At 41.8% G+C, this 21,311-nt stretch overlaps 1 protein-coding gene across 1 annotated transcript in view; it reads right to left on the bottom strand.

Moving 5' to 3' along the window:
• The window catches only part of MED12L (mediator complex subunit 12L), a 312,365-nt gene that overhangs the window by 61,839 nt on the left and 229,215 nt on the right, over nucleotides 1–21,311 (bottom strand). The window contains exons 21-27 of the mRNA XM_054039474.1: nucleotides 14,927–15,154; nucleotides 9,951–10,092; nucleotides 8,892–9,012; nucleotides 7,870–7,971; nucleotides 6,563–6,676; nucleotides 1,850–2,046; nucleotides 1,003–1,191 (exon numbers count right to left, since the gene is read on the bottom strand). Of these exons, the coding sequence (XP_053895449.1) occupies nucleotides 1,003–1,191; nucleotides 1,850–2,046; nucleotides 6,563–6,676; nucleotides 7,870–7,971; nucleotides 8,892–9,012; nucleotides 9,951–10,092; nucleotides 14,927–15,154 (1,093 nt within the window). The remainder of the gene's footprint in view (nucleotides 1–1,002; nucleotides 1,192–1,849; nucleotides 2,047–6,562; nucleotides 6,677–7,869; nucleotides 7,972–8,891; nucleotides 9,013–9,950; nucleotides 10,093–14,926; nucleotides 15,155–21,311) is intronic.

The following is a 21,311-nucleotide window of genomic DNA, read 5'->3' as shown; positions in this document are numbered from 1 at the left end:
AATAGAAACTTTTGCTGGTCAATAAAAGTACTTGACAGGAAATGCCTATCAACTACAAAAAACAGGGAGAAAGGGAACTGAGGATTGTCAGCTCTTCTGCTTTTGGTTGGGGCTGGAGCCTGACTCACGCTGACATAAGCAGCTCCAGCCCTTGCATGAATTTCAGCCTGTCTGGGAGGGAAATCCCCTCTGATTGGCCACTATTCCCACTTCCCTCACTCTTAGCTGTTTTTCCTCAATCAAGGCTGCTGCAGGAAGAGCCCCAGCTCCTCCCCATAGGAACTGAGAGGAAGGGAGGAGGAGAAAGGAGCAGAGCGAGCCCAGTAACTCAAAGCAGTTCTGTTCCCCCCTCCCCACTCTTCTCCTGTGAGCAATGGGTCAAGTCTCCTCTCTCCTCCTTCCTGCAACACCTAGAAAGGGAAAGGGGTGTGTGTGAAGAGACCCTGGAGCTGCCTGGCCCCAAGGCTGGGGAAAAGAGAGAAGGGGGTGAAGAACCCCTGGAGCTGCCCCACTCCCAGGCCTGGGAAGAGGCGTAAGAGAATCCCATTGCAGCCGCTGTCCAGGCCTGGGAGGAGGGATCAAAAACCCCAGGAGTTGCATGAAGAGCAGAGATGGAAGTGGCTGTACAGGCAGACATAACACTAATTAATTAAAATTATGAAGAGAAGTTGGAAGCACTGAACAACCAGTCAGTTATCAAGAGCTCCCTGCAGCAAGGGGACAAAATCACCACACTCAGATCTGGGAGAGCTGGCATTGGCAACACTAAATTGCCTCTCATGGGGGGTGGGGGTGGGCAAAAGACAGGCCCAAAATGCGCTCTTTTTTTTTTTTAATTTCATGATTGGAGGGGAGAGGGCCTGAGTAATTACTTTTGAACTTTTGCGGTTGGTAATACTGGGAATTGAAAGACATCTGCATTGAATTGATGGTGCTGTTGAATGAGACTTCAAGAGTTAATATCTTACAGAAGTAATTTGGAATAATTTTACATTTTATTACCTGAAGTATGCGCTTGATGTGTTGCCTTTGAGTGTGGTCACCCTCTGTGCATTCTTTAATACCATGAGGGTAACAGATAAGCTGCAGTAGTTTCTGTGCTTGCTTGTTTGAAAGAACAGGATCCAATATAAGATCTTTGTCCGTGCATAACCTCTCAGGCTCTTTCAAGCAGTGCTCTCCCACCCATTCCTGAAAGTAATCAAACAGCTGGATCGATAATGCCAATATAACACTAATTTTTCACAGATGCAATGCACACACAAAATTTTTCCACATGCAGATATTCACAAACTGAAAACTGGTTCCATATAAGTCTATATGATACTTGAAATTTCATCTTCATTCAATAACTTACAACCCTTAAAAGTACAGTACACTTTCAACTGTTTTCCAAAAATTGTTTCCTTAAAAACACTAAAAGCAGCTTGATAATTAACTGATGCTACCAAATGCTATCCACAAGTTGCATGAGCACCTTTTACCAGCCAATTCATGGAGCATCACTGGCATTTCTCAGATAAGGCCTGCTATTCTAGCCACCAAAAGGGCAGGGTGTTTGAGGTGCAACTGGGAAAAATAGTGTTAATTAAAAAGACTGGGAGGTACTGAAGACTACAGGCCAAATTCATCCCCACTTTAGCATCACTGACTTTTAAATGACACCTGGTCAAAGCTGAGCAAATACAAAGGAGAACTCAGATTCAAATACCGTAAGCAAAAGATGTACAGTACATCCTCATAAAGTCTGTTTTGCATTCAAACATATTAAAGCGTCTTACATGACAGATTTTTGACAAAAAGAATGTTGTCTATAAAGAAAAGCTAGAAACACCGTTTTACAAATTACCTGCTGGCAAATAGTTCTTAGCACATATCTAGCATATTCACTTAGACTAGCAGTTTCTATGGAAATAGCTTTTCCACATTTCAGTGAGTGTGAGGCACCCCAAATTTCATCATCATTAAGGTCATCTAATAAACCTCTCATAGTGAAGTCCTCATTCTTCAAAGAGTTAACACCGCTGCTGCCAATTTCAGCATCACCTACACAGCAGAAGCACAGGAGTACAAAGGTGAAAATCTTATTGAAGTCTTGAGATTTTGAATTTGCATATTCAGTTAAGGAAGCATTCGAAGATATTTCCTAGCCGAGAAACAACACAGAAATGAAGTTTGTGCACAGCCAAATTAGACAGCAAGTAACACAAAGAAAAACTCGATATTAGAAAAATACAATTTTTGAAAACGTTACTTCCTTATTTTGCTTCAAATATTTTTCATTTAAATGAAATTTACTTTTTCTGAACTAGGAAAAGTTACATAAACCAAACAAAGAAAGAGACTACGTCCTTCCTACCCCCAGAAAAAAGAGTATACATGTGCGCACAGGCTTGATTTGGCTGTAAAATAAGGAAAAGTTGGGTTACTCACCCTTTTAGGTGTCCCTTTTTTCCAAGTCTTCTCTCTTACTCTGATTTATTAACTCTCCATAGATCAAGAGACAAGTTTTGACTGGTGGTCACCTTAGCCCACCTTACCATGAACTTCTTGACAAGAGAGATTTATTTCCCTGGGAATGGAAAAGGGCAATGCATACTGAGGAAGCCCTGTCAGAAAGGGCAAACGTTGAATAACCCATCCTTTCTGCAAATCATCAGCATAATGGCACAAACTTGACCTGAATATTTAATTTCAGCAGTGGGAAAGGGGACAGACTAAGCAAAGTAAGATCATTTGGGCAAGAAGCAGAAGTAAATATTTGCATAATGCCCTATGCTGAAATGGCAACTAACAACCTTTGAAGAGTTTGAAATCTTACATCAAAGAGCTATCTCACAAAGCAAGATGTAACTACTATTTTTAACAGTGAGAAATAAACCCCAAATGCTAAGTATAATTTCACAACTGTTGTGGGACCATCTGAGATCATGCATTATGTAGGAAAATAATTATATTTCCAGGTGATACTTAAGTTAGTGGGACAACATACCCATTCTAGAATTTAGCAGACACTCTTGTGGACCTTAACTGGTTTGCCATAATGCTCTCTCCAGCACTTATCGAACACCACAATTTGATCTAATGACAATCTCAATAACTAATATGGCACAGGAAGTCCAGATGATTGAGCCAATTAAAACACCTTTTACAATTAACAAACAATTAACACAGCCACATGAACAAATATACCATAAAACACCCCCAGCAAGTCAATCGCCATTTAAATCATCATCCAAGCATCTGTCCATCTTTCTGTTGTCCTTCATGTTTAAAAGTCTCTCCGCTATTCCAGCTCAACTCAGTTAAAACAGGGACACTATATTTTGCTTTTTGGCTGTCTCTACAATGGGATTCTTTTGTTAAAATCTTCCACCACTGCTGCCACAGCAATACCAGTGACGGTAACAAAGAAATTGCTAATGTAGACAGAGTTATAAGCAGCACTGGCATTTTGTACCACAATCATGTCTACAATTGCTCAGAGCAAGTCTGCACAACAAGGTGCTTAAAATGTCAGCAGCTGCTGGTGACCTGTGTACCTGACTACCGGTGGGAAGCTGCACCAGTGGCAGCAAAGGTGGGAAGTTTTAGGAAAAAATGTCCTTGTCTCAAGAAGATCTATTTCACCATATGAAATCCTCACAGTTTGTATCACTTCGATATTATTCTCCAATAAAAGTACACTGAATCTCTCTTTAACAGGATTAAAGCCACCTGTACTTTTTACTCATCAAAGTTAGAGGACACATTATGATAGACTGGCTTGTAACTGAACACTGCCTTCTTGTGTACAGAATAGATCACAACCTGATGATATATCAGTTTATTTGACTGATTGAGCTTGATGAGGCTCTGATTCTTCAACTAACTCTGCACAGCAGGATCCCTGCACCCATATGGAGGGCTATTGCATGGAGCCCTGCCTGTGCCATCAGTTGCAGGATTTGGAACTAACATTTATGGTAAGGTGGGAGACTTGCCACCAATCAGGTACTACAGTTATGACTTCTTATGAGAAATAGTTATAAACAGAGTTTCTACATCCAGCTTCAAGTATCAGGGGATAGCCGTGTTAGTCTATATCCACAAAAACAACAAGGAGTCTGGTGACACCTTAAAGACTAACAGATTTATTTGGGCATAAGCTTTCATGCATCTGAAGAAGTGAGGTTTTTTACCCACAAAAGCTTATGCCCAAATAAATCTGTTAGTCTTTAAGGTGCCACCGGACTCGTTGTTGTTGTTTTTTACATCCAGCTCTCTCTTTTGAGCATGAAAGGCACAGGTAGTGTTGGTATGTAGCAGAAAATCCCCCTACACCCATTTCTAAAATTCTTACATATTTAACAAACCATAGCAACATTTTAAAAGCATAATTCTTTATTAATTTCAATTTGAAAAGATTAATGCCATGGCAAACATATTTCCAAATGGACTGAAAGCAAGAAAAGAAGAAAAGAATATCTTAGAAAATAGAAATATTGTAAAAAATAATAATAATCCCCCAAAACTAACAATACCTAGAACTAAACCAACAAGTAAGGGAATTAATAAGTTAAAACATACAGGGCCCTAAGCATGAGATATTTATACACTATTTACTCAATTCTTCTAAGCCAACCCCCCACCATGGAAGTCAATAGGAGTTTGCCTGACTAATGATCTGAGGATCTGGAACATTAGAATTAATAGAGATTGGTCAGAAATGGAACACAGCATCTGACCTTGTGGAGCTTGGGCCCAACTCTGGGAATGCCACTAAAGTCCAATCTACAGTGCTTCAACAATAACCATAACATAGCAAAAAACAAACAGAACAGGCCTAAAAAAAAAAAGACACAAAATAGGACAAAATTATGTGAATGGATAATAATGACATGTGAGCCCGAATCTGCCTTCCTTGCACACCATAACCATCTACATGGTGTTATGGTTATCAAGCCTGTTGGTCATACCAACAAGGGAGACCTAGTCAGGCAGATGATACGAGTTATTTATTGTACAGAAGGATGCTAAAAAAATTCTACTGAACCCAAAACACTGCAGTAAGGTTTGTGAAAAGACTACCCTGAATATACTCCTACTGCAGTTCACTATACAACTGTGTCTTTCACTTTGAGGAGAGATTAAATGTTCTAAAACTGATTTCTGCTCCCAAAATTACTTACTTATTAAGCATATAACCCCATTAGATATAGCGTACCTGATGCTTTTCTCAATACATTAAGTGCAATTTTGAAGGAATTAATTTGAAATGTGAGAAGGGAGTTTAAAAAAAATCAAGATTTCACCTTCCAAAATATTATATTTTGAATATTATTAAGGATGGGGTGAGGTGGGACAGTGCTAGGGAAATGGGTGTTCTAGATCTCTGTACCATATAGCCTTTAACCTGGACAAGCTCCTGCAAGAGAGTTTGCATTGCATTGCATCTACAGAGTTTGCATTGCAATGCATAATGCAACCCACGCACTAGTCATTTATTCAAACCTCAGCAATGCAGAAAAATAAGAATTCTAATCCAATCACTGCAAACAGCAATAAAGTATGGATGTTAGCCACAAGTATATTTTAACTCCACCTCAATCAACCCCAAATTCAGGTGTATAATAGAGAAGTTATCATGGTATAGCTATGTCACTTAGGGTGTGATTTTTTTAAACCAGTATAGCTATACCAATAAGCCAGTATAACTGCCTCTTATACTGGTGTAAGTACTTTTATACCAATAAAACTGTGCCCATACTAGGAATGTTTAACTTTACCAGTATAGTTACACTGGCAAAACTTTTGAGCGTATACCAGTCCATACTTTACAAATCTCCACTTAGGATACACTCTTGTTGGCATAACTATGTTGAGTCAGCAACAGCTCGAAGTATAATGTAGCCTGAATTTTTGCTGGTATAGCTTGTTTGCTCAGGAGGGCTGGAATAAACTATGGTAGCAAAAGCACAGTTTGTTGGAACATGCATCCACACCGAAAGTACTTTGACGATACACTATACCACTATAGCTCTACCAGCGAAGGGATTCTAGTGTACAGCTGGCCTTAGGCTTAAGAATTGACATAAATGGAGCAATAGTGAGTGTCTGCTTTGGAAGCACTGTTTAACTATGGTTCTTTCAAGACTTCAGAAATTCATCAGCCATTAGGATTTACTTGTAATTCCAAACATGGGAATAAGTGAAGCTTAAGAGTTGGGTTCAGGATACTCCCCTTAGAAATGTCTTAAACATTTTTAGACTAAGCCAAGTTAAAATTTACTGTGACTTTCTGACAGGAAGTGCGTGCAAGAGTCACATCTACTTGAAGTCACGTAAGTCGGGGGCTGACTCACCAGAGAAAACTTCTGTCTCTTGACCTGTGGGGGGAAAGCTACTCATTGGTGTCAAGGAAGCACAGGAAGAATCCAAATTTGTCTTCAGTCAGATACTTTAATAACTAAGGATCCCCAATCACAGGAGCATTCTCAAGAAAATGAATTAAACCAATTCCTTTTTTAGCCAAGCGTTAGACTGAAGATCTTCACACACACAACTCTCTGAATAATCTTACCAAGCATCAAAATTGCTTTTAAGACCGCAAACACAGCTCCCACTTCAATGCTGTTGTGAGCAGCGGTTAGAAGGTGGCGGTCACAAGAAGAGCGAATGCCTGGGAATGACTTCCCTAAGAGAAGAGAAAGAGGTATATGTAGAACTGTTATTCTTTACCAGCTCAGACTTCTTTATACAAGAACTTTTCTACAAAGCATCAATGACTAATTCATGAGGTAAAATGCTGTTTTGCTTGAAGCTATAGACCCAGCTATAGTTAATTAAAATGAATGAGGGTAAGTAGTAGTAGCATGCTAACAACAAAACTAGCTACAGTCATTTAAATCTAGGAAAATAAGGTTCTGATCCTGCCTTTAATCGAGAGCCTTAAAAAGGTGTCCCAAACACACAAGTTTAAATTATTGAATTTTAAGTTATCAAGGAAAGTAAAATCTATTTTGTTTTCAGCTATATAGGTTTATGAATTTCCCGCCCCCCTCATCTTCTTCCACAACAAAGTTATTATATAAATCTAACAAAGTACATTTAATACAAATTTCTTGTTGTATAGTTCAGGCTGATTCTGCACCACTGAAGTCAGTGGATATTTTTCCACACTTCAGTGGGAGGAGGACCAGGCCCAAAGTCAAGAAATGAGAAAATGGCGATTGAACATATAAGCGTTGCTATATCCACTTATGCATACGTTTTAAGAAAGTCTGCATTAGGATCTCCTAACATTGTACAGGATACAATAAAAAACAAAATAATTATTTTTGAAGATTCATATCTTCGGAATTTGAAAGAGGCAAGAGCACTGTAGCAGTAAAAGATTTCTACCAGTTTAGTTGTCTTCACCAGAACTATACACAGCTGTTATATTTAAACTGAACTTTTGTTAAACTTACTATGACAAAGGCTGGAGTTCTAGGTTGACAGGATAACATTTTAATGCTCAAGTATCCATAATCCCATGAGTTCAGCAGTGAAATTCTTTCATCTGTATAACCATTTGATTTTAAAGGCCCTATTTTTCCAGATAAATCAGAAGTATGTGCTGCTGAGCTGCTTAACTATACTTCAGTATGCGAGACTATTTTGACTGCACATACACAGTTTAAAAAATGAAAATAAAAAATGCAAAGGCAATCATTGTTCAGCTTCTCAGAGAACATTGTATTCCATGGCAGAATTTTATTCACTGAAATGGTTTGGTTACTTCCTGCCATACCAATCTCTCTCTGGCCTCTGCAGGAGGCCTATGCAAAAGTTTCAGAATTCATTTCATTTTCTAAAATGAAAAGAACATGCAGCTTGCCAACTTACCCGTTGCTTGGGGTAACAGGTAGAGCTGGGGTGTTCTAAAGAGATGAAGCAGAAGACGGCATGTCATTCTCGCCCCGGGTTCAGCATCTGGGTCCCCACAGGCTATGAAAAATGGGACATTGACATAAGGCACCTCTCTCAAGGATCTTAGAAATCATATACAGAATTCACTGGAAGAGCCACAGAAATAATTCTGTAAGACAGAACCTATTTCAAATGCAACTAGAGCATTTTATTTGATGGGAGTCGGCATTTGTAGGTTTTTGGAAGAAGAGAAGTTAATTAAGCAGAATTAATTGGTGGAGGAAAAAGCAAGGGGAGCAGTGGTCAAATGAGAGCAGAGATGAAGGCCTGGATGAAATTGTGCAGAGTATTTAAAGCAAGGATCAGCACAGATGTGAAACAGAAGGTGAAAAAGAGCTAGTGGAGGGATTCCAAGCATTTTGTGATATGGTCTGATCAGTGGGCAGGGCAGAGGATTGTACCTACTGAACTCTGAATGGAGTAGAAGGGAGCAAGAGAGGGCCACAGAGAAAGTAATATCAGTAGTTGAGGCTGGAGGTAACCAAGATACAGATGAGAATTTTAAGTTGTGGGGGCAGGAAGGAAGTGTTCGATTTCTGAAATGTTGTGAAAGAAGAACTGACATGCTTTGGCAATTGTCTGGATGTGTTGTGTGCAAGAGACAAAAAAGTCATATATCATATGGAGATAGGGGACCTGGATAATAGGGAGAAGGATGGTGTTGTCAAAGAAGTAGAATGCATTGTATATGACCTTTATATCATTTATCAAACACAGATTCTTTGATTCACCCTGACATTAGTACTACTTATGGGACCAGTCTGTTACAAACATAGAGAGAGAGTATCCTGGCCATGGCCATCACATGCTGCAGTAGCATTCTGCATCAGAAAGTGGTTTCAGAATGAGCTGTAAAGTATTGCAATCAACAGAAAGAAAAAAGTTTTTAAAAACAAAACATCACAAAGTTTGCAGTGTCTGGATTGATATTTTCTTACCTGCTGCAAGGAGAGAGGGAAGTGCCACATGCTGAACTACATCCTCCAGAGAAAAACATTGCCGGGCTATCAGTATAGCAATGAAAGTGGCCAGCGAATCATGGAATGAAAGGTCACTCACCTTGAAAGAAAAACAACACTGGAATGCTTTCACATTACAATACACAAATCTTCATTGCTGTGATTAATGACCAAGATATAAAAGGAAACTTGGCTTACCAACGAAGAGTAAAATTATCACAAATAAGCAGCTTCTTCCACTTTTTAATGCACCTCCTAAATATTTTCAATGGCAAACTTCTATTGATTTAAATTAATTGCAAAATGTACTGATTTTTTTTCATACATTAATTTTAATTAAATGAATAGGAGACAAATTGATTTATAAAAGATGGAACAGATGTTCTCTTTAAATAGAAATTGGTGGCATACATATTCACTCCTCAGCTGCTAGCACAAAGCAAGAAAAAGCCTAGATGTACACAGCCATCTTTGAGCATGCATGGTCAAAGAATAAACCAATTTTTTAAAGTACTAGCATAAATATATCAAGCCAGGTCCTTCACTAATGGAAACTATCATAACCCCACCGGCTTCAATGGAACTCTGAAAATTTCCAGCAGCTGAGTTAGGATCAATGAAGTGTATTACACCCTTATGACTAAGTGCCAGCCCAGAGGCAGGCTATTTAAGAGTGGGACTGTTCAATTCACGGAAACAGTGATTGAGAAGTAAGATATTTCTGTAGGTATCTGCCTGTCTCTTTCACAAGGTACCTCCCATAACCTATAGCACTACAGTAGTGCAATGAGAAAAAAATTTATTTGAGTAAAAATACAACTCTATATGTAGCCTATATTTTATTTTGAATGAAACAATGAAAATGCAGAAACATAATTCAGGCATTTCAGGAGATGCTTTGAAGAGATAAACGGATACAGTTCAAAAACCCTGTTCAATAATAAATAGTGTTTAGATACTATGTGATGGGTCTTCTAGAGGCAACTTAAGAAAGATATGTTTAACTGGTACTTATATTTCAAAATAAATTGAACTTACATCCACACTGCAAAGCAGATCATTAAAACCCCAGACATGATTTGAAGAACAGCAAAGAGCCTTTAGAACCCCTAACCATTCTGAACTTAGCACCGTGCAGCATGCTGTCAACTCTGCGCAAAGGTTAGCTATGTCATTAATTCTAGAAGACAAGAGAAAACAAGTTAACAGAAGAAAAATGCTCATTAGCAATAAATATTTCAGAGATAAATAAAAGTTTATGTCAAGACCTATATTTCAGATTTCATCTAGGGCTCTCCAGTTGTGGACACCTATTCTTGTTAACTACAACATTTGGTACATGCATTGTGCCCAGTTTAATGTGCTGTTGCACAAGGCACTGCATTTTATAGAGATCCTCCTGTGACAGAATGTACCCGTGTCCACACCCTATGTCCTGTCATAATAATCTTGGTCCAAGTTAGGACTTTTAAGGTATCATTTGAAAACTTATAATTTGCTGGTCAATATTTTCCTGATAAAATATGTGTAGCTACATTGTATGTGAAGTTATAATATTCTACTATATGGTGTTAACAACACATATTCCAAACCAAGGCTGGCAAACAGGTCTGTCTCAAAGAAAGGAATGTGTGCTCTGCTTAATTTGCATTTAAGCATTAAGCAGAGTAATCAGCTAGGTATGGGAGACAAAGGAAGTTCAAACTGAGAGAAAAACACATCAAGGAATATTCTTCCACATAGACTCTGTTTCCTGAATCTCAGCTGAAAATGCTTTTCAAGAGGGAGACTGACACTACAAAAAGGAGGGACAAACACCGCAAGGCATCCCTCCTCTCTCCCTGCCCATCGATTCGCCACACCTGAAGCAACAGACGAAGCCTTCAGTGGATTCTGGGAGAAGGGGTCCTGACCTAGAGGATTTGGTCAGTAAGACTGCTGAAAGCATATGGTGAGAAATTTTCTTAAAATCTGATATACACCTCTACCCCGATATAACACGAATTCGGATATAACGTGGTAAAGCAGCGCTCCGGGGCAGGTGGGGCTGCGCACTCTGGCAGATCAAAGCAAGTTCGATATAACGCAGTTTCATCTATAACGCGGTAAGATTTTTTGGCTCCCTAGGACAGCATTACATTGGGGTAGAGGTGTAGTTTCTTAAGTTGGGCACCAGTAGCATTTTAACTTTATTTTCTTGTAACCATTTATGCCTCATTACTTGTACTCACTCAAAATCTCTCTTTAAACTTGTTTTACTGTTTTATCTAATCCAGCGTGTTTAAACTTAAGTGTTTCAGAAACTCCATTTGTTATTTCTATTAAAAATATAACGGACGTCACATAAACTTGTATTGTCCAGGAGACAGCTGGGCAGTACAGGACATACATATCTGGGGGTAAACAGAAGATTGGGGAGGTGTTGGGGTCACCCTGCTGTGTAGTCAAGGCTGGTAAGAGCCAAGGTGTGACTAGCTGGCTGCAGCACACATGCAGACATAGCTGAGAGAGACTTGTAAGCTGGTGGCTGTTCATAGCAGTCCACAGTGGAGGTTACAGCAGCAAAGCAGTATAAAAGGGCACCACAGGTTAGAGGGCAGGGTTGACACAGCTACTCACTAGTCTGGATTGTACCCTGGTAAGTCACACCTCCTTTATCAGTTGTCTCCCCCAGCATGATTCAATCACCTCCTCCCACCTGCTGACCAACCACGAAAGGTGAATTTAGGGATACAACCCTTCTTGGCTCCACCCCACATGACAAGTGCTCTGCTCCCCCTTCCAGGTAACAAGCTGAAACTCCTGCAGTGGTGGCATGGGGAGAAGAGCTCCAGCCGTGTTCAAGGTACAAAATCGTCCCCTCAAAAATGAACCATTTTGTAACAAAAGCTAAATTAAGAAACCATCTTGCACAGGACCCCAAAAATCCTAGGCCACCATTGACATTCTTCCAGCTAGCAACTGTAAGGAAAACCATGCCTCCCTGCAATGTAGCTAGAATAATTCTCCTGATTTAGGAGCAAGAAGGGGACACAAAATCAAGTGTGTCATTGTCACTTTGTGGATTATATACAGATTAAACTAATTTTGATTCAGTGGAATGTTAAGAGCCATGTTGACTGGTTAAAAGAGAAGAAATGTGGGTTATTCATCCTGGGCTGGGTTCCTTTTTTCCTTCCAGAGGGAAACTCCCTTGGTAACCTTGGTGTGTTCCTTCTCATTGACTTAATCCCTTTCCGTCACTTCACATTGCCAATACTCCCTCAGTTGCCTAGACTGCCTCAGACTGAGTTTTGGAGGGTAAAATGACAAAATATCAATATGCTCTTTAGGGAGGAAGAGAAGGAATGATCTACTATGTGAGTGTCACTTAGAAAGGGAAAAAGATTCCTGCTATGAAGCGTAGCCGATAATTCCCTCTCTTCCTTAATCCATCAGTGACTTTTCAGTAGCTTTACCAAAGCGAAGGAGGACTAAGGAGAAAGACTGATGGGTGAAAATGATATCTATAAGAAGTTAGAGGAATAGCACATTGTATTTCATAATGATTCCAAAATCCAAGATACTACTTAAATTCACTCATGATGATATGGTTAACCCTGTTATAGAGTCTCAGACCTTGAGGATGACAGCTTTCAATATCTGAATTAGATAATGGTCAGAATTAAATCTGAACAACCTTGAACATGGAAAGTTTATCATCTGCCCTTGAATTCTGACTGAATTCTTGATTAAGTGTTCTTAATAGGAGTCAAACCAGAACTCCATCTCAACCATTCTGATTTTGAGGGAACTGGAGTTGAAATCCAGATGTAAAAATTCAGGCTCTTCTCTACCTGCATTATGGGGTTTTGAGAACAGATAATTAAGAAAAACAAGACCAACAAGGAAATCCAATGCTATTTTTGGATAGAAGGAATAGTTTTACAATTTTCCCATTGTTAGAGATCCTAAGAAAATGAAGTAATGGTGAGAAGAAAAAACGAATCTTTATGAGAAAGCTGATTTCTAAATGAGGTCCAGACATGAAGAGCTCTTCAAGGCCATGCCAAAATGCAAGGATAAATGAGACAATTATTGTTTGTCATAAAGGACAATAGTAAAGGGAATCATCACATAGAAGATCTTTCTGTTCTGTCCTAGAAGAGGTATGCTTGATTTGGAATAAAAATCCTAGGACCAAATTTGGGGTGTCAAAGGATAATTTTAATGAGATGGGAAAAAACAGTGTTTTGTCCCACAAAATCTAACACTTTTGGCAACTCTTCTTTTAATAAAGTAATTTGAGTTTAGTGTGTTCTTTGTGGATGCTGAAATGATCACTGTAACAGTGATCTTTCAATAGCAGTCCTTCAATGTTTTCTCACGTGGAGGATCCCAAACTCTCAGGTGGGGCATAAAGGGCAGGGCACACAAAGGAAGACGTCTGTGTGCAGGAGGTTGAAAAGGTGCATGGTATTGGATCTGCTCTTCCAACTAAAATACACAGCTGTGGCTATGGGTAATACAGAGAAGGTTCTTTGAAAGCCACCTATCTTCCTTTTTTGCTCTCACATTGATCCCTACGGCGGCTGAACAATTAAAAAGAGAGAGAAGCCATGTCTACATTACGAGCTGAGGTGAGAGTCTCCTGCTTGTGTACACATATTCGGGCTAGCTCTCATTGAGCTAGCCTAAGTATAAAGAGTAGTGTGGCCACAGTAGCATGGCAGTGCAGAATACTTGCCCACCGGTTTCAGAAAGGTTTGTACTCAGCATGGCTGAGTCATGCCTCTGCTGCTGCTACCAGTGCTGCTGCAGGCACGCTGTTATTTATATCCACACTAGCGGGATGAAAGCTAGCATGAGTATGTGTATACAAACAGGGGAACCACACCCCTAGCTCGTAGCAAAGACATAGCCAGAGAAAAGGGTGGGGAGAGAGAGAGAGAGAGAGAGAGAGAGAGAGAGAGAGAGAGGAGGTAAAAACAGAGGCAGAAACAGACAAGAGAAAGAAACCAGACAAAGAAAAAGATGGTGGCAAAGTGCCAGGAGAGAGAAGGAAAAGGTCCCTATCATTAACCAGCCTATTCCAAAGATACATCACCAGAAAAGGCTGGGAAGCACTATGATAGTCCCTTAAAGCCTTCTCTACAAGAACTAGTCATTATCTTGAAAGACTGAGCTGACAGGAACATCGGTCCATTTTCTTCTCTGCTGTCACAGGTACTTTCCATTTAGAGACCAGATACCATGGAACAATAGGACCACAGGAAATGCCAGACTGGTTCAGACCCAGGGTCCATCTAGTCTAGCTTCCTGTCTCAACATCAGCCGGCACTAGATGCTTCAGAGGAAGGTACAAAAAGCCCCATAGCAGGAAGCTGTGGGATAATGTGACCCACATGCATGTCTCATCCTAATCCTTAATAGTTAGAGAATGGTTTAAACTCTAAAGCATGAAATTTTATTTCCCTTCCAAAATTCTTCTTTAATGAATTAGCTATAACAAATCTGGATGTTCTTGTTATCCATTTAAATGTCCAATCCCTCTTTTAAACTTACTAAGTACTTGGCCTCAACAGCATACTGTCGCTAGGAGTTCCATAATTCAATTAATTAATAATATAGTTCATCTGGGGAAGGAACTGATCTGGTACTCAACATTCCTTGACAACGAGGATATCATCAGGGTGTGATGATGATTGTGCTGAGATAGCAATCCAGTCTCAGAATCATATAAGCCTACACCTGCAGTACACCATTTGTTATTAACCCTTGTAATGTTATGCAAACCAGTCTGATGCAGTCTAGGTGAAAGGAAAGAACATTCAAAAGAACAGTGCAACACTGAAGTGGCGAGAAAGAGGAAATTTGTCAATGAAGAGAATACCAAAAGGATACAAAGGGAGTCAAAAAAGAGGAAGGAAGGAAGGAAGGAAGGAAAACATGCACATGAACAGCCCGTTAGCTCTAATAATATCTCAGATACTTCATTTCACTGCAGCACTAACACCTATTTCAACTTCTCTTACCTTCCTGCATCTTGGTGCCCCATACACACATTCATTAGTGCATTACAGACAAAGCTGTAGCGATTGGCTGCATTGTCATTCAGGATCTTGCCTAGCATTGAGTAGTTGATGCTGTGAGCAGAGGGATTCTCGATAAAATCCAACATGAACTCTGGATCCCATAACAAGTTGGAGTTCGAGGGCTGTACATTGCTGTATATCGTTTGCTTTACCTTTGAACAAGCACTACTAAGGGTTAAAAACAGAAGGAGAGACAAAAATATTATTCACTTCTCCTAGGTTGTTGAAATATTTATGCAGATTAAAACAAAATGGCCACCAAATACTACTCGCTAGGGTTACCATTGTCCGGATTCCCCCAGACATGTCCTGCTTTTCTGAGTTAAAAATAGCATCCGGGGGGGAATTTGTAAATGTCCGGACTTCCCCCCACCCCCACCCCAGAGCACGCGCAGCTGACAGGGCAGCCGGCCGGATGGTGCCACTTGCACTGGGCTCTGGCAGCCTCCTCTGCTTCCCCCTCCTCTCCCCTGCAGCTGAGATCATTCACTCCCTCCCTCCCTGCATTCGCAGATTGTCGGACGTTTGGGCCTCCGGCAGTCTGGAGCTCCTCCCCCTGCCCAGCGCGCTGCTCAGCAGCACTCTGCGAGGGCAGGAACCGGGCTATGCGCTCCGTGGGGGAGCGCGGCAGCGTGTCGGGCTGTGCGTGGTGCCCGACACGCTGTTCTGAGCGGCACAGTAAGGGGGTCAGGGGGTCGGAGAAGGGGCAGGAAGGTTCGGGGGGGGGCAGTCAAGAAACAGGGAGCAGGGGGAGGGTTGGATGGGTTGGGAGTTCGGGGGGAGGCTGTCTGGGGGTTGGGGGTGTAAGGTTTTGGGCAGTCAGGGGACAGATAGGGGGTAGAGTCCTAGGGGGGCAGTTAAGGGACAAGGAACAGGGAGGCTTAGGTAGGGGGTGGGGTTCTGGAGGGCAGTTAGGAGCAGGGGTCCCAGGAGGAGGCAGTCAGGGGACAGGGAGCAGAGGGGTTTAGATGGGTCGGGAGTTCTGGGGGGGAATGTCAGGGAGTGGGGAGTGGTTGGGTGGGGCGTGGGAGTCCCTGGTGTCTGTCTGGGGGTGGATAAGGGTTGGGGCAGTCAGGGGACAGGTAGGGGGTAAGGTCCTAGGGGGCCAGTTAGGATGGGGGAGGGTCTCAAGAGGGGGCAGTCAGGGGACAGATAGGGGATAGGGTCCTAGGGGGCCAGTTAGGATAGCGGGGGAAGGTCTCAGGAGGGGGCAGTCAGGGGACAAGGAGCAGGGAGGCTTAGGTAGGGGGTGGAGTCCTGGGGGGCAGTTAGGTTGGGTTACCATACGTCCGTTTTTTCCCGGACATGTCCAGCTTTTTGGTCCTCAAATCCCCGTCCAGGGGGAATTGCCAAAAAGCCAAATATGTCCGGGAAAATAGCTTTGCCGGCATCCTTGCCCCAGTCTCCTGCTTACCTTGCAGCTCCTGCAGGCTGCGAGCTGCAGGCGGATTCCCCTGTGGCAGCTGCTGCTGCTCCCCCCAGACACCTCACCTCGGTGTAGCTGAAGAGCTGAGCTGCCCGAGCGCTACCGGCTTCACGGTTTGCCGAGCAGCCCTCAGACCTCCAGACCCTGCGTCCCCGGCCGGGCGCTTCCCCAGCGCAGCCAGAGCCCGGGAGGGGAAGCGCCCGGCCGGGGGCGCAGGGTCTGGAGGTCTGGGGGCTGCTCGGCAAACCGTGAAGCCGGTAGCGCTCGGGCAGCTGTTTCGCGGCTGGGAGGGAGGAGGGCGAATGTGGGGGCGCTCAGGGGAGGGGGCGGAGTTGGGGCGGGGACTTTGGGGAAGGGGCGGAGTTGGGGCAGGGCCAGGGGCGGGGCCAGGGCCCCGTGGAGCGTCCTCTTTTTTTAATGAGGAAATATGGTAACCCTGTTACTCACAGAGCTAGTAGATATATTGTTAAATCCCAGAAAGTCTATCATATTTCCCTAGGAGGCACTGGAGCACACAAGCATGGGTGGAGAGTATCATAGGCTGGGGGAGGCTGTGCCTCAAAAAACAGCCCTCCTGCTTCCGGCTTGGCCCAGCTCCAATCTCCCTGCCCTCCGGGGCTGGGGGCACTAACCTGGGGCGAGAGCCCTCTGGGCGGGAGGGGTGGAAGAGGCGGGGCTATGAGCTAGCTTCCACTAGCCAGCAGTTCACACATCGCTTATGCACACAAGCAAATTCACCCTACTTGGATTACTCTTCTGTACATTGTTTCAGAAAGCTGTGGTGTTTTTACAGAGAGTCTGACAAACCCAGGTAGCACATAGCCAATTTGACTAAAGTTTTCCTGCAATTCATATAAACTGACAAGTTCCCAAAACAGCTTTGTGATATGTTTATTCAAAGCCTGAGCAGCCAGATGAATCAGAGAGTATTCACCTTATACAACGTGCCTTGTAAACATATGCTGATGCTGCTTCAGAAGACTGCTATTTCCTCCTTTGCATTTCATGACACACTGAGTGAACTGGAGTGTGCATCGGGGTAAGGGATTACTTACGTGGTAAGAAATATCAGGATCCTACCTACATTCTTTTTAAAATAAAAAAATCTCAACACCTTAGAAAGACGACATATTTGACAATAACTTTTTAATTATTGACACAGTGAACTAGATATCATCTATGATTTCTTGGCTGACAGAACCAATAAATAGAAAGAGGGTATGAGAATGTCAGGCTCTTATTACATTAACAATAAACACAAAAGATAGAGAGACAGGCTAGGCTTGGGATAGCAACATGTTAATGGACCTCCTTCAGCAGGAGAGAAGCCATTGTGTGAAGAAATCAGATAATTGTATATGCAAAAGGTTCAAGAGGACATTTGCATTAATTAAAGAGCTGCTGGTTATGATTCCATATTTAAGGTCTTATTTACATGCGTAAATTTAAATTCAGAATTTAGTTTCTGAATTCCTTATGACAATTTAGTGTAATCTGATTTGACATAAAACACTCAAGTCAATTAAAGAGGGTTGCACCGATTAACTAAATTGGTGCAACTTTGGTGAAACTACAAAGGAAATAGGATCTAACACAAGTTGGTGAAGAAGTCACCAGATCAGAAGTATTATTGGGTCGGAAATGTAGTTTTCACCTGAGAGATGGGTGTGATCATCAAGGAAATGGGAGGTCAGACATTGGGATCAAACACAGCAAATCCCTCAGGGTATGTCTTCAATGCAAAGTTAACCCAGGCTCTTATTTGGGTGTTGCCCCTAACCCCCATCATGTATATACAGAAAAACCTGACCCAAGTTTAGTGTTTCCCCAGGCTAGCTAGCTTGTTTGGGGCTAAAGGCTGAGTGAGATTATTACTCAGGCTGCTAACCCAGCCACTTTGCAGTGAGGATGTAGCTAAACTACTGGAGTGCTGATAGTCCTCCAGTGGCTTCCCATAATTCCTCCACATTCCCAGAAGGACAGACAAGTTGTCCCATAATTCACTGGAAAGAATCAGAGTGGCTTAGCTTAATGCAGCAGCACAAAGAACCATGGGACATGCCCCCAGAAGTTCTAGCAACACACACATGGATGAGTGCAGCACCAGTGAGGACACAGTAACATGGGTGTGGCATTGTGGTGTGGCTCCTCACACCCGGGGTAGGCTAACCCAAGGACAACCACCTAGCTTAACTCTGCAGTGAAGGCATATCCTCAGAAGTAGGAATTTTCTAATGGTCTGAGCATTTAATTTCTCCTGCAAATAAGGTTTTTGTCTGCCTACCTGAGGCTGAGTGTAGTTTAGTAGTGTTTAGCTCCAATTTAAGTTTAAACTCCATTTTCTAACAAACTTGTTTTCATTTAATATATTTCAGATTGTAAGTTATTCTTGGGATTTTTACTGTGGTCCATTCTCAAAGACCAGGAAGAGGAGTTTCTGACCTCTTGTGAGAGGCAGAAAGGCACTGAATCTGAGACCATGTCTACACTACGGGTGCTACAGTGGCACAGCTACACCATTACAGCTATGCCACTAGTGCCATAGCTTAGACACTTTTTATAGTGATGGAAGGGGTTTTTCTGTGTGAATTTTTCACATCACTGAGTGCCATAGGTATATGTTGACCTAACTTCTAAGCATAGATGATGCCTCAGTGCAAAGAGACTGCCCATCCCTAGGAGCTGTTGCCAAAACTCAGGCTGGGGGGACAGATACACTAGGAGGGCCAAGGTGGCTACTAGAAACAAGGAACCATCAGTAACAATTTTTTGTGGACTTTTTGCCTTTTTTCTCTTGAAAAACATCACTACCTCTTCCACAGCCAGAAACAGTTTAAAGGGTAATTGCTCTACGTGTCTATGATGTTAAATGATATCCTACAGAGACAAGCTCCATGAGTCTTTTGGTTTATCAGTTGCTGTCATCTCTGTCAGTGCAAATGGGATCCACACTAGGAAATCCAGACCTCTGGCAACACAGAGTCACATTATTCAAAGTATTCTCTAATCAGAGGGAAACCAATGAAAAGAGAGGACGAATAGCAGCTACATTTGTCTTTTAAAAAAAATACAAAAAAGTATTAAAAATCAAGCTTGGACTTGGACTTTCAGAAAGCCTTTGAAAAGGTCCCTCACCAAAGGCTCTTAAGCAAACTAAGCAGTCCTGGGAGAGGGAAAGTCTTATCACAGATCGATAACAGGATAAAAGATAGGAAACAAAAGGGTAGGAATAAATGGCCAGCTTTCAGAATGGAGAGAGGTAAATAGCAGTGTTACCCTAGTATCTGGGCTGGAACCAGTGTTGTTTGACTGGACAAAGGGGTAAAACAGTGAGGTGGCAAAGTTTGCAGATGATACAAAACTACTCAAGATAGCCTAAGTGCAAAGCAGACTAGAAAGACTTACAAAGGGATCTCACAAAACTGGGTGTCTGGGCAACAAAATGGCAGATGAAATTCAATGTTGATGAATGTAAAGTAATGCACATTGGAAAACATAATCACAACTCCATATACAAAATGAGGGGGTCTAAATTAGCTGTTACCACTCAAGAAAGATCTTGGAGTCATTGTGGATAGTTCTCCAAAAATGTCCGCTCAATATGCAGTGGCAGTCAAAAAAGCTAACAGAATGTTAGGAACCATCGGGAAAAGGATAGATAATAAAACAGAAAATATCATAATGCCATTATCTAAATCTATGGTACCCCCACCAATTGAATACTGCATGCAGTTCTGGTCACCCCATCTCACAAAAGATATATTAGAATGGGAAAAGGTAAAGAGAAGGGCAACAAAAATTATTAGGAGAACAGAACAGCTTCCATATGAGGAGAGAAAAAAGACTGGGACTTTTCAGCTTGTAAAAGAGGCAACTAAGGGGGGATATGATAGAAGTTTATAAAATCATAAATGGCATGGAGAAAGTGAATAAGGAAGTGTTATTTACCCCTTCACATAAAACAAGAACCAGGGGTCACCAAATGAAATTAATAGGCAGCCAGTTTAAAACAAACATAAGGAAATACTTCACACAATGTACAGTCAACTTGTGGAACTCATTGCCAGGGGATGTTGTGAAGGACAAATCTATAACTGGGTTAAAAAAAAGAATTAGATAAGTTTATGGTGGATAGGTCCATCAGTGGTTATTAGCAAAGATGGTCAGGTATACAATCCCATGCTCTGGGCTTGCAGTTCCTAAGCTTCTGACTACTAGATACTGGGACTGGATGACAGGGGATGGATCACTTGATGGTTGCCCCGTTCTGTTCATTCCCTTTGAAGAATCTGGCATTGGTCATTGTTGGATGACAGGATACTGGGTGAGGCAGACCATTGGTCTGACCCAGTATGGCCATTCTTATGTTCTTAAGTGGAACAAAATCATCCTTCATGCGACTCCACTGAAGTCAGTAGTTCAACAAGGGACGTAATTGGCTTGTAATTTTTGAGACACCAAAGTAATATGAACACCACAGAAACAACTGTAAAGTCAATCTTTTCTCTCTTCCCTTAAGCTTTTGAGGAGAAAGTGGGCTGAGAGCTGGAGCGGTTATTTACATGTGCATCCTTTTTGTATTATTTTGTGTATTTTATCGAATGGAATAGCTTGAAGTAGCTATACATTTCAATGAATGAATTAATTAATCAGCACTATAACTTTGGCACACATTTCGCTGAAGCAAAGTAATAAGACTGGAGTTTAATGTAATTTGGAGCCAAAAGTACACCACCAGAGGTGATGGATAATCCAGACCCTGCAGAACCAGCTACTCCTTTGGTACGTAAGGAGGGAAGCACCAGTTGCTGAAGATGCTGAATGTCAATTCCACTTACTTCATTACTTATTTGACAAAACATCTCTCCATCATCTCTGTTTTCATTCATTTTGTAAAAT

Source organism: Malaclemys terrapin, chromosome 9 (genome assembly GCF_027887155.1).
Source record: "Malaclemys terrapin pileata isolate rMalTer1 chromosome 9, rMalTer1.hap1, whole genome shotgun sequence".
In the NCBI taxonomy this organism is placed as follows: domain Eukaryota; kingdom Metazoa; phylum Chordata; order Testudines; family Emydidae; genus Malaclemys; species Malaclemys terrapin.
The sequence above is the reverse complement of the archived record's forward strand: the minus strand, read 5'-3'. Positions and strand labels throughout refer to the sequence as shown.